The sequence below is a fragment of the Salvelinus alpinus genome, chromosome 14 (assembly GCF_045679555.1).
Source record: "Salvelinus alpinus chromosome 14, SLU_Salpinus.1, whole genome shotgun sequence".
In the NCBI taxonomy this organism is placed as follows: domain Eukaryota; kingdom Metazoa; phylum Chordata; class Actinopteri; order Salmoniformes; family Salmonidae; genus Salvelinus; species Salvelinus alpinus.
Window position 1 is genome coordinate 31,168,866 of NC_092099.1, and position 11,758 is coordinate 31,180,623.

At 46.6% G+C, this 11,758-nt stretch overlaps 1 protein-coding gene across 2 annotated transcripts in view; it reads left to right on the plus strand.

Annotated features, from left to right (window-relative positions):
- LOC139538767 (mannosyl-oligosaccharide 1,2-alpha-mannosidase IB-like) overlaps window positions 1-11,758 on the plus strand; it is a 172,193-nt gene that overhangs the window by 97,116 nt on the left and 63,319 nt on the right. For both annotated transcript variants that reach the window (XM_071341178.1, XM_071341179.1), the window contains exon 6: window positions 9,980-10,098. In XM_071341178.1, the coding sequence (XP_071197279.1) occupies window positions 9,980-10,098 (119 nt within the window). The remainder of the gene's footprint in view (window positions 1-9,979; window positions 10,099-11,758) is intronic.

Below are 11,758 nucleotides of genomic sequence, written 5' to 3' on the forward strand. Positions count from 1 at the left end.
TTTAAGAGCAATTGGAGGCCACGGAAGGAGAGTTGTATGGCATTGAAGCTCGTCTGGAGGGTTGTAAACACAGTGTCCAAAGAAGGGCCAGAAGTATACAGAATGGTGTCGTCTGCGTAGAGGTGGATCAGAGACTCACCAGCAGCAAGAGCGACATCATTGATGTATACAGAGAAGAGAGTCGGTCCAAGAATTGAACCCTGTGGCACCCCCATAGAGACTGCCAGAGGCCCGGACAACAGGCCCTCCGATTTGACACACTGAACTCTGTCAGAGAAGTAGTTGGTGAACCAGGCGAGGCGATCATTTGAGAAACCAAGGCTATCGAGTCTGCTGATGAGGATGTGGTGATTGACAGAGTCGAAAGCCTTGGCCAGGTCAATGAATACGGCTGCACAGTATTGTTTCTTATCGATGGCGGTTAGGATATCGTTTAGGACCTTGAGCGTGGCTGAGGTGCACCCATGACCAGCTCTGAAACCAGATTGCATAGCGGAGAAGGTATGGTGGGATTCGAAATGGTCGGTAATCTGTTTGTTGATTTGGCTTTCGAAGACCTTAGAAAGGCAGGGTAGGATTTATATAGGTCTGTAGCAGTTTGGGTCAAGAGTGTCCCCCCTTTTGAAGAGGGGGATGACTGCAGCTGCTTTCCAATCTTTGGGAATCTCAGACGACACGAAAGAGAGGTTGAACAGGCTAGTAATAGGGGTTGCAACAATTTCGGCATATCATTTTAGAAAGAAAGGGTCCAGATTGTCTAGCCCGGCTGATTTGTAGGGGTCCAGATTATGCAGCTCTTTCAAAACATCAGCTGACTGCATTTGGGAGAAGGAGAAATGGGGAAGGCTTGGGCGAGTTGCTGTGGGGGGTGCCAGGTGGAAAGCATGGCCAGCTGTAGAAAATGCTTATTGAAATTCTCAATTATAGTGGATTTATCGGTGGTGACAGTGTTTCCTGTCCTCAGTGCAGTGGGCAGCTGGGAGGAGGTGTTCTTATTCTCCATGGACTTTACAGTGTCCCAGAACTTTTTTGAATTTGTGTTGCAGGAAGCAAATTTCTGCAAATTTCTGCTTGAAAAAGCTAGCCTTGGCTTTTCTAACTGCCTGTGTATATTGGTTTCTAGCTTCCCTGAAAAGTTGCATATCACAGGGGCTGTTCGATGCTAATGCAGTACGCCAAAGGATGTTTTTGTGTTGGTTAAGGGCAGTCAGGTCTGGGGAGAACAAAGGGCTATATCTGTTCCTGGTTCTAACTTTCTTGAATGGAGCATACTTATTTAAGATGGTGAGGAAGGCATTTAAAAAAATAACCAAGCATCCTGTACTGACGGGATAAGATCAATATCCTTCCAGGATACCCCGGGCCAGGTCGATTAGAAAGGCCTGCTCGCTGAAGTGTTTTAGGGAGCGTTTGACAGTGATGAGTGGATGTCGTTTGACCGCTGACCCAGTACGGATGCAGGCAATGAGGCAGTGATCGCTGAGATCTTGGTTGACAACAGTAGAGGTGTATTTAGAGGGCAAGTTGGTTATGATGATATCTATGAGGGTGCCTGTGTTTACGGCTTTGGGGTGGTACCTGGTAGGTTCATTGATAATTTGTGTGAGATTGAGGGCATCAAGCTTAGATTGTAGGATGGCTGGGGTGTTAAGCATGTTCCAGTTTAGGTCGCCTAGCAGCACAAGCTCTGAAGATAGATGGGGGGCAATCAGTTCACATATGGTGTCCAGAGCACAGCTGGGGGCAGAGGGTGTTCTATAGCAAGCGGCAACGGTGAGAGACTTGTTTCTGGAAAGGTGGATTTTTAAAAGTAGAAGTTCAAATTGCTTGGGTACAGACCTGGATAGTAGGATAGAACTCTGCAGGCTATCTTTGCAGTAGATTGCAACACCGCCCCCTTTGGCCGTTCTATCTTGTCTGAAAATGTTGTAGTTAGGAATGGAGATTTCAGAATTTTTGGTGGTCTTCCTAAGCCAGGATTCAGACACGGCTAGAACATCCGGGTTGGCAGAGTGTGCTAAAGCAGTGAATAAAACAAACTTAGGGAGGAGGCTTCTAATATTAACATGCATGAAACCAAGGCTATTACAATTACAGAAGTCATCAAAAGAGAGCGCCTGTGGAATAGGAGTGGAGCTAGGCACTGCAGGGCCTGGATTCACCTCTACATCACCAGAGGAACAGAGTAGGATAAGGGTACGGCTAAAAGCTATGAGAATTGGTCGTCTAGAACGTCCGGAACAGAGAGTAAAAGGAGGTTTCTGGGGGCGATAAAATAGCTTCAAGGTATAATGTACAGACAAAGGTATGGTAGGATGTGAATACAGTGGAGGTAAACCTAGGTATTGAGTGATGATGAGAGAGATATTGTCTCTAGAAACATCATTGAAACCAGGTGATGTCATCGCATGTGTGGGTGGTGGAACTGAAAGGTTGGATAAGGTATAATGAGCAGGGCTAGAGGCTCTACAGTGAAATAAGCCAATAAACACTAACCAGAACAGCAATGGACAAGGCATATTGACATTAAGGAGAGGCATGCTTAGCCGAGTGATCATAAGGGTCCAGTAAGTAGTGAGGTTGGTTGGGGTAACGGCGATTCAGACAGCTAGCTGAGCCATCGGTAGCAAGCTAGCATAGGATGGAGGTCTGTTTTTAGCCAACTCGTGCGTTTCCGACGGTAGATTAGTGGGGTTCCGTGTGGTAGAGGGGATCAATCCAATTGGCAAAATAGATATAGTTATAGTGACCCAAGAAAAATTTAAAAAGAAAAAATGACTGCCTCGCCTGGTTCACCAACTACTTCTCAGAGTTCAGTGTGTCATAACGGAGGGCCTGTTGTCCGGACCTCTGGCAGTCTCTATGGGGGTGCCACAGAGTTAAATTCTCGGGCCGACTCTTTTCTCTGTATATATCAATGATGTCGCTCTTCCTGCTGGTGAGTCTCTGATTCACCTCTACACAGATGACACCATTCTGTATACTTCTGGCCCTTCTTTGGACACTGTGTTTACAACCCTCCAGACGAGCTTCAATGCCATACAACTCTCCTTCCGTGTCCTCCAACTGCTCTTAAATGCAAGTAAAACCAAGTGCATGCTCTTCAACCGATCGCTGCCCGCACCTGCCTGCCCGTACAGCATCACTACTCTGGACTATTCTGACTTAGAATATGTGGACAACTACAAATACCTAGGTGTCTGGTTAGACTGTAAACTCTCCTTCCAGACTCACATTAAGCATCTCCAATCCAAAATTAAATCTATTATCGGCTTCCTATTTCGCAACAAAGCCTCCTTCACTCATGCTGCCAAACATGCCCTCGTAAAACTGACTATCCTACCGATCCTTGACTTTGGCTATGTCATTTACAATATAGCCTCCAACACTCTACTCAGCAAATTGGATGCAGTCTATCACAGTGCCATCCGTTTTGTCACCAAAGCCCCATATACTACCCACCACTGCGACCTGTACGCTCTCGTTGGCTGGCCCTCACTACATATTCGTCGCCAAACCCACTGGCTCCAGGTCATCTATGAGTCTTTGCTAGGTAAAACCCCGCTTTATCTCAGCTCACTGGTCACCATAGCAGCACCCACCCGTAGCACGTGCTCCAACAGGTACAGTGGGGAGAACAAGTATTTGATACACTGCCGATTTTGCAGGTTTTCCTACTTACAAAGCATGTAGAGGTCTGTAATTTTTATCATAGGTACACTTCAACTGTGAGAGACGGAATCTAAAACAAAAATCCAGAAAATCACATTGTATGATTTTTAAGTAATTCATTTGCATTTTATTGAATGACATAAGTATTTGATCACCTACCAACCAGTAAGAATTCCGGCTCTCACAGACCTGTTAGTTTTTCTTTAAGAAGCCCTCCTGTTCTCCGCTCATTACCTGTATTAACTGCACCTGTTTGAACTTGTTACCTGTATAAAAGACACTTGTCCACACACTCAATCAAACAGACTCCAACCTCTCCACAATGGCCAAGACCAGAGAGCTGTGTAAGGACATCAGGGATAAAATTGTAGACCTGCACAAGGCTGGGATGGGCTACAGGACAATAGGCAAGCAGCTTGGTGAGAAGGCAACAACTATTGGCGCAATTATTAGAAAATGGAAGAAGTTCAAGATGACGGTCAATCACCCTCGGTCTGGGGCTCCATGCAAGATCTCACCTCGTGGGGCATCAATGATCATGAGGAAGGTGAGGGATCAGCCCAGAACTACACGGCAGGACCTGGTCAATGACCTGAAGAGAGCTGGGACCACAGTCTCAAAGAAAACCATTAGTAACACACTACGCCGTCATGGATTAAAATCCTGCAACGCACGCAAGGTCCCCCTGCTCAAGCCAGCGCATGTCCAGGCCCGTCTGAAGTTTGCCAATGACCATCTGGATGATCCAGAGGAGGAATGGGAGAAGGTCATTTTGGTCTGATGACACAAAAATAGAGCTTTTTGGTCTAAACTCCACTCACCGTGTTTGGAGGAAGAAGAAGGATGAATACAACCCCAAGAACACCATCCCAACCGTGAAGCATGGAGGTGGAAACATCATTCTTTGGGGATGCTTTTCTGCAAAGGGGACAGGACAACTGCACCGTAGTGAGGGGAGGATGGATGGGGCCATGTATCGCGAGATCTTGGCCAACAACCTCCTTCCCTCAGTAAGAGCATTGAAGATGGGTCGTGGCTGGGTCTTCCAGCATGACAACGATCCGAAACACACAGCCAGGGCAACTAAGGAGTGGCTCCGTAAGAAGCATCTCAAGGTCCTGAAGTGGCCTAGCCAGTCTCCAGACCTGAACCCAATAGAAAATCTTTGGAGGGAGCTGAAAGTCCGTATTGGCCAGCGACAGCCCCGAAACCTGAAGGATCTGGAGGAGGTCTGTATGGAGGAGTGGGCCAAAATCCCTGCTGCAGTGTGTGCAAACCTGGTCAAGAACTACAGGAAACGTATGATCTCTGTAATTGCAAACAGAGGTTTCTGTACCAAATATTAAGTTCTGCTTTTCTGATGTATCAAATACTTATGTCATTCAATAAAATGCAAATGAATTACTTAAAAATCATACAATGTGATTTTCTGGATTTTTGTTTTAGATTCCGTCTCTCACAATTGAAGTGTACCTATGATAAAAATTACAGACCTCTACATGCTTTGTAAGTAGGAAAACCTGCAAAATTGGCAGTGTATCAAATACTTGTTCTCCCCACTGTATATTTCATTGGTCATCCCCAAAGCCAATTCCTCATTTAGCCGCCTTTCCTTCCAGTTCTCTGCTGCCAATGACTGGAACGAATTGCAAAAATCACTAAAGCTTTAGACTCATATCTCTCTCTCTAACTTTAAGCATCAGCTGTCAGAGCATCTTACAGATCATTGCACCTGTACATTGCCCATCTGTAAATAGCCCATCCAACTACCTCATCACCATACTGTTATTTATTTATTTTGCTCCTTTGCAACCCAGTATCTCTACTTGCACATTCATCTTCTATACATCTATCACTCCAGTGTTTAATTGCTAAATTGTAATTACTTCGCCACTACGGCCTATTTATTGCCTTACCTCCCTAATCTTACCTCATTTGCACACACTGTATATAGACTTTTCTATTGTGTTATTGACTGTACGTTTGTTTATCCCATGTGTAACTCTGTTGTTGTTTGTGTCGCACTGCTTTGCTTTATCTTGGCCAGGTCGCAGTTGTAACTGAGAACTTGTTTTCAACTGGCCTACCTAGTTAAATAAAGGTGAAATAAAAAATGAAGAAATATGCAACTCTAATTTTTTTTTTTACCCCATCACTAGCACGTGGTGTAATCTTGAACCCAGTAGCAGAAAAACTTTGATCAGGCCTACCTTGTTGTTACGAGTCCCACTGTGTTCTGGTTACAGGCTCTGGTGTTATAGCCCTGTGGAGCTAACAGCAAACCCTTTGGTAAGAGAGATCTATGACATATGGCTTTAATCTAGTCATTAGCATTACCAGTTTCACTCTGTTCTTAGTGGGAGGGAGCCTCAAGTGTGTCTGGCTTTGCCAGCGTCTTGATGGTGTGGGGCCTGCAGTAAATCCACAGTCAATCTATGATTGTAGGGTCAGGTCCTCAGTGAAAGCCCAGTCAGAGATGCTCAAAGGAGCCGGCCAGTGGACAGATGCAGCAGCAGATATTTCAATGCAGAGCCATATAATTTGAGTAACTTGGTGGTGGGCATAGGAGGAGCGGAGCGTGGTCTGAGTTAGCCATGGAGAGGGTTGGCTGCTCCGACTACACACTGCTCATTAAGCCAGACCCACTTGCTGTTTACCCAGAAGAAACAGAGAGAGTGAGAGGGATGAGAGAACAGGGTGAGAGTGAGGGAGAGGTGAGAGGATGGGTGAGGGAGAATGCGCAGAGGGAAGGAGGGGAGAGACAGAGAGGCGAAGAGAGGAGCTGGAGAAAGATTGCTACATAGACAGAGAAGAGAGAGGGGGGCTGAGAGGAGGCTTTAGCATAGACTCAGCGGCTGTCTGTCTGGTTTTCTCCCATAACTCCACTGGGCCCAGGGTTGAGCTATCCCTCCCCTGCATTTCCCCCCTCATTCACACACCCGCCAGTTTACAAGACAGAGAAAATGAAGTCTGAATAATGAAACCATCACAGTTCGTGCCATGTGTGGAGTCATACTGTAGTTCTAGGAAATCTGTCACCTAATGAAACTGGCAGAGGGTCAGAGGGAGGGAATGTGTAGCTGTGATGATTGTTCCCCAAATAAACCTCATCCTGGGCAATTTGTTTCAGATAAATAATGTCTGGCATCTTTAAAAACTACCAAGTGAAAATGCCAATCCAGGTTAATGTGATATGATTGGCCCAATTTGAAAGGTTGTAAGGGAGGGAGGGACCGAGGGAAAACAATGTTATGACTGATGAAGTGACAAGTACAGAAAACTGGAGGACAGACAGATGGAGGGAGGGATTAGATAAAGATGTTGAGATGAAAATGATGTACTGACAGGGACTAGGGAGAGAGGGAGAGGAAGGACATCATTTAATTCATTAATTACATTTCAATTCAATTCACTTCCTTCATTTAATTGAAATGAATTCTGATGGGTGGAGGGTTGGATTCCAGTGTGTAGCTCAATGAAGGACAGATGGAGTGAGCGGGCATAGATTAAATGGAGGTAGAGGAGGGTATAGTGACAGACATGGTTCCCTGCTGGCAGTGGGCGTGACACGTGGCGGTCCTGACTCTTCTACTACCAGGAGTGCCAATCTGTCCAGATCTCAGGCAGCCCAGAGTCTGATTTAAGGCTGCTGTCAATAATGATAATAACACTGCAACTCCTGCAGAACTACAGCCTGGCTTGTCCTTATAATAGAGTTACTGATAAGACCCGGGCTGCAGGGTTCAACCCAGCCACAGCAGCACCCACCAGTAGTCCAACCAGCCACAGAATTAGAGCACCAGTACTCTAATATGATCAGATATAAGCCTAGTCAGGCTGTGGTATTAACAAGAGATGTAGGCCTTGTAAGAACTATCAAAAAGAGCAACACTATTAAGACTATTACACTGAACTTCAGTATTAGAGTTCTAGTATTAATCTGAGCTGCAGTAGTATAACTCTAGTATTAATCTGAGCTGCAGTAGTATAACTCTAGTATTAATCTGAGCTGCAGTAGTATAACTCTAGTATTAATCTGAGCTGCAGTAGTGTAACTCTAGTATTAATCTGAGCTGCAGTCGTGTAACTAGTATTAATCTGAGCTGCAGTCGTATAACTCTAGTATTAATCTGAGCTGCAGTCGTATAACTCTAGTATTAATCTGAGCTGCAGTAGTATAACTATAGTATTAATCTGAGCTGCAGTAGTGTAACTCTAGTATTAATCTGAGCTGCAGTAGTATAACTCTAGTATTAATCTGAGCTGCAGTAGTATAACTCTAGTATTAATCTGAGCTGCAGTAGTGTAACTCTAGTATTAATCTGAGCTGCAGTAGTATAACTCTAGTATTAATCTGAGCTGCAGTAGTATAACTCTAGTATTAATCTGAGCTGCAGTAGTATAACTCTAGTATTAATCTGAGCTGCAGTAGTATAACTCTAGTATTAATCTGAGCTGCAGTAGTATAACTCTAGTATTAATCTGAGCTGCAGTAGTATAACTCTAGTATTAATCTGAGCTGCAGTAGTATAACTAGTATTAATCTGAGCTGCGTTATTAGAGCAGAAGTCTTAAAAAGAGGGCCGTATTAGAGAGCATGGTAGAGCTAGTGATCAAGCTTTGGTCTTAATTAAAGTGAATTATAATGACCTACGCTCACCACCCTGGGCAGACTGCATCACTCCCTTGGCCTGTGGTGACATTGAGGGAGGGATTGGAGAGAAAGAGGAGTGTGAGTGATTTGGCTGTCAGTCATGTTTTAATGAAGATCACTGCTAGCCGTAGTGGTGTCTCCATTGAAGGTGAGCTAGTAATTGCGTTAGACTCTGGAGAGGGGAGGACCGGTCTTCCCATCCCTCTGACTTTAAAATGGTGAAAGCCCGGAATGGCAATACAATGGCAATGACCAAGCTAAAACGGGTTATATCCATCTAGAGATCTCCATCTATCTATGTGGTGCAGAGGCACCTCCTACTGTTATGGGGACAGCACCTCCTACTGTTATGGGGACAGCACCTCCTACTGTTATGGGGACAGCACCTCCTACTGTTATGGGGACAGCACCTCCTACTGTTATGGGGACAGCACCTCCTACTGTTATGGGGACAGCACCTCCTACTGTTATGGGGACAGCACCTCCTACTGTTATGGGGACAGCACCTCCTACTGTTATGGGGACAGCACCTCCTACTGTTATGGGGACAGCACCTCCTACTGTTATGGGGACAGCACCTCCTACTGTTATGGGGACAGCACCTCCTACTGTTATGGGGACAGCACCTCCTACTGTTATGGGGACAGCACCTCCTACTGTTATGGGGACAGCACCTCCTACTGTTATGGGGACAGCACCTCCTACTGTTATGGGGACAGCACCTCCTACTGTTATGGGGACAGCACCTCCTACTGTTATGGGGACAGCACCTCCTACTGTTATGGGGACAGCACCTCCTACTGTTATGGGGACAGCACCTCCTACTGTTATGGGGACAGCACCTCCTACTGTTATGGGGACAGCACCTCCTACTGTTATGGGGACAGCACCTCCTACTGTTATGGGGACAGCACCTCCTACTGTTATGGGGACAGCACCTCCTACTGTTATGGGGACAGCACCTCCTACTGTTATGGGGACAGCACCTCCTACTGTTATGGGGACAGCACCTCCTACTGTTATGGGGACAGCACCTCCTACTGTTATGGGGACAGCACCTCCTACTGTTATGGGGACAGCACCTCCTACTGTTATGGGGACAGCACCTCCTACTGTTATGGGGACAGCACCTCCTACTGTTATGGGGACAGCACCTCCTACTGTTATGGGGACAGCACCTCCTACTGTTATGGGGACAGCACCTCCTACTGTTATGGGGACAGCACCTCCTACTGTTAGGGGGACAGCACCTCCTACTGTTAGGGGGACAGCACCTCCTACTGTTAGGGGGACAGCACCTCCTACTGTTAGGGGGACAGCACCTCGTACTGTTAGGGGGACAGCACCTCGTACTGTTAGGGGGACAGCACCTCCTACTGTTAGGGGGACAGCACCTCGTACTGTTAGGGGGACAGCACCTCGTACTGTTAGGGGGACAGCACCTCCTACTGTTAGGGGGACAGCACCTCGTACTGATAGGGGGACAGCATTTATCAATGATAAAACACAGAGCCAGGACTGTGACCTGACTAGGAAAAACTCTTGGCCCAGGAGTTGTGGGTTTCATTCATTTGACATGGGCCACATATGCTGTGCATATGGTAATAAGTCACTTTAAGACCCAATCCCTGTGTGTGTTTGTCCTCTGTCCAGGTAATTCCCAGATGGGGGCGACCATAGTGGACGCCTTAGACAGCCTGTACATGATGGGCCTCCACGATGAGTTCAAGGATGGACAGGAGTGGATCGAGCAGAACCTGGACTTCAGTGTGGTGAGTAGAGAACAAAACCTTTTAGTTCCTGTACTCACTCCAGGAGTAAAACAGTTGCAATTAGCCTCCTTCTGGCCTGTAGTCTTCAGTGCCATACTCTTCAGAGAACCCTCAGAGAACCAAAAACCAGCAAACAACATGCTTGATGCCACTTGTACCTGGAAATTAGATCTACTAACAGCCATACAGCCAATGGGTGCTAGAGTGACAGACTCACAGACAGCAGATATGAGTTGCGCTTTGCAGACAGTCCGGGCTACAGACAGAATGCACTCTTGTTTTATCTCTGACCGGTAGTGAAGCCTGTTGATACATGAGAAGAGGAGCGTCTAGCGTTGCTGTGATGGGAGGGAGGGAGAACTGGACACCCGCTGGTAACCAGGAGACGGGAGTAGGAGTCATGGAAACGATGTGGGCAGGGAGAGCGTTGCCGACTGTGCTGATGCAGAACACAGACCTGGGGAGTGTAGAGCCCACAAACCAGACCACATATCAGGGTCAATTGTGTACAATCAGTGTATACCCTCAATACCAGTCAGCTTCTCTTTCTGAGCATCTTCACCTCAGTCTTGGTTCTCTGCTCTACCAATCTTTCTCTCTCTGGCTCGCTCCCTCTCCCCTCCCCCCTCTCTCTTTCTCTCCCAGGATGGAGTTATTAAAGCCCTGCTGAGCTAATGACATCGCAGGCAGAGTATGTGTGTGTGTGTGTTTGTGTTTCTGACTGGCTGATGCTGTGAGAGGTAATTAACTTTTGGACCCGTCCGGTCAGCTCTGGGGGAGAGATGGAGAGAGAGAGAGACTGAAGGAGAGAGAGAGAGACTGAAGGAGAGAGAGAGAGACTGAAGGAGAGAGAGAGAGACTGAAGGAGAGAGAGAGAGACTGAAGGAGAGAGAGAGAGACTGAAGGAGAGAGAGAGAGACTGAAGGAGAGAGAGAGAGACTGAAGGAGAGAGAGAGAGACTGAAGGAGAGAGAGAGAGACTGAAGGAGAGAGAGAGAGACTGAAGGAGAGAGAGAGAGACTGAAGGAGAGAGAGAGAGACTGAAAGAGAGAGAGAGAGAGACTGAAGGAGAGAGAAAGAGAGAGAGATTTCTTCACACAGGGTCGTGGGGTGAGACAGGGATGCAGCTTAAGCCCCACCCTCTTCAACATATATATCAACGAATTGGCGCGGGCACTAGAACAGTCTGCAGCACCCGGTCTCACCCTACTAGAATCCGAAGTCAAATGTCTATTGTTTGCTGATGATCTGGTGCTTCTGTCACCAACCAAGGAGGGCCTACAGCAGCACCTAGATCTTCTGCACAGATTCTGTCAGACCTGGGCCCTGACAGTAAATCTCAGTAAGACCAAAATAATGGTGTTCCAAAAAAGGTCCAGTCACCAGGACCACAAATTCCATCTAGACACCGTTGCCCTAGAGCACACAAAAAACTATACATACCTCGGCCTAAACATCAGCACCACAGGTAACTTCCACAAAGCTGTGAACGATCTGAGAGACAAGGCAAGAAGGGCCTTCTATGCCATCAAAAGGAACATAAATTTCAACATACCAATTAGGATCTGGCTAAAAATACTTGAATCAGTCATAGAGCCCATTGCCCTTTATGGTTGTGAGGTCTGGGGTCCGCTCACCAACCAAGATTTCACAAAATGGGA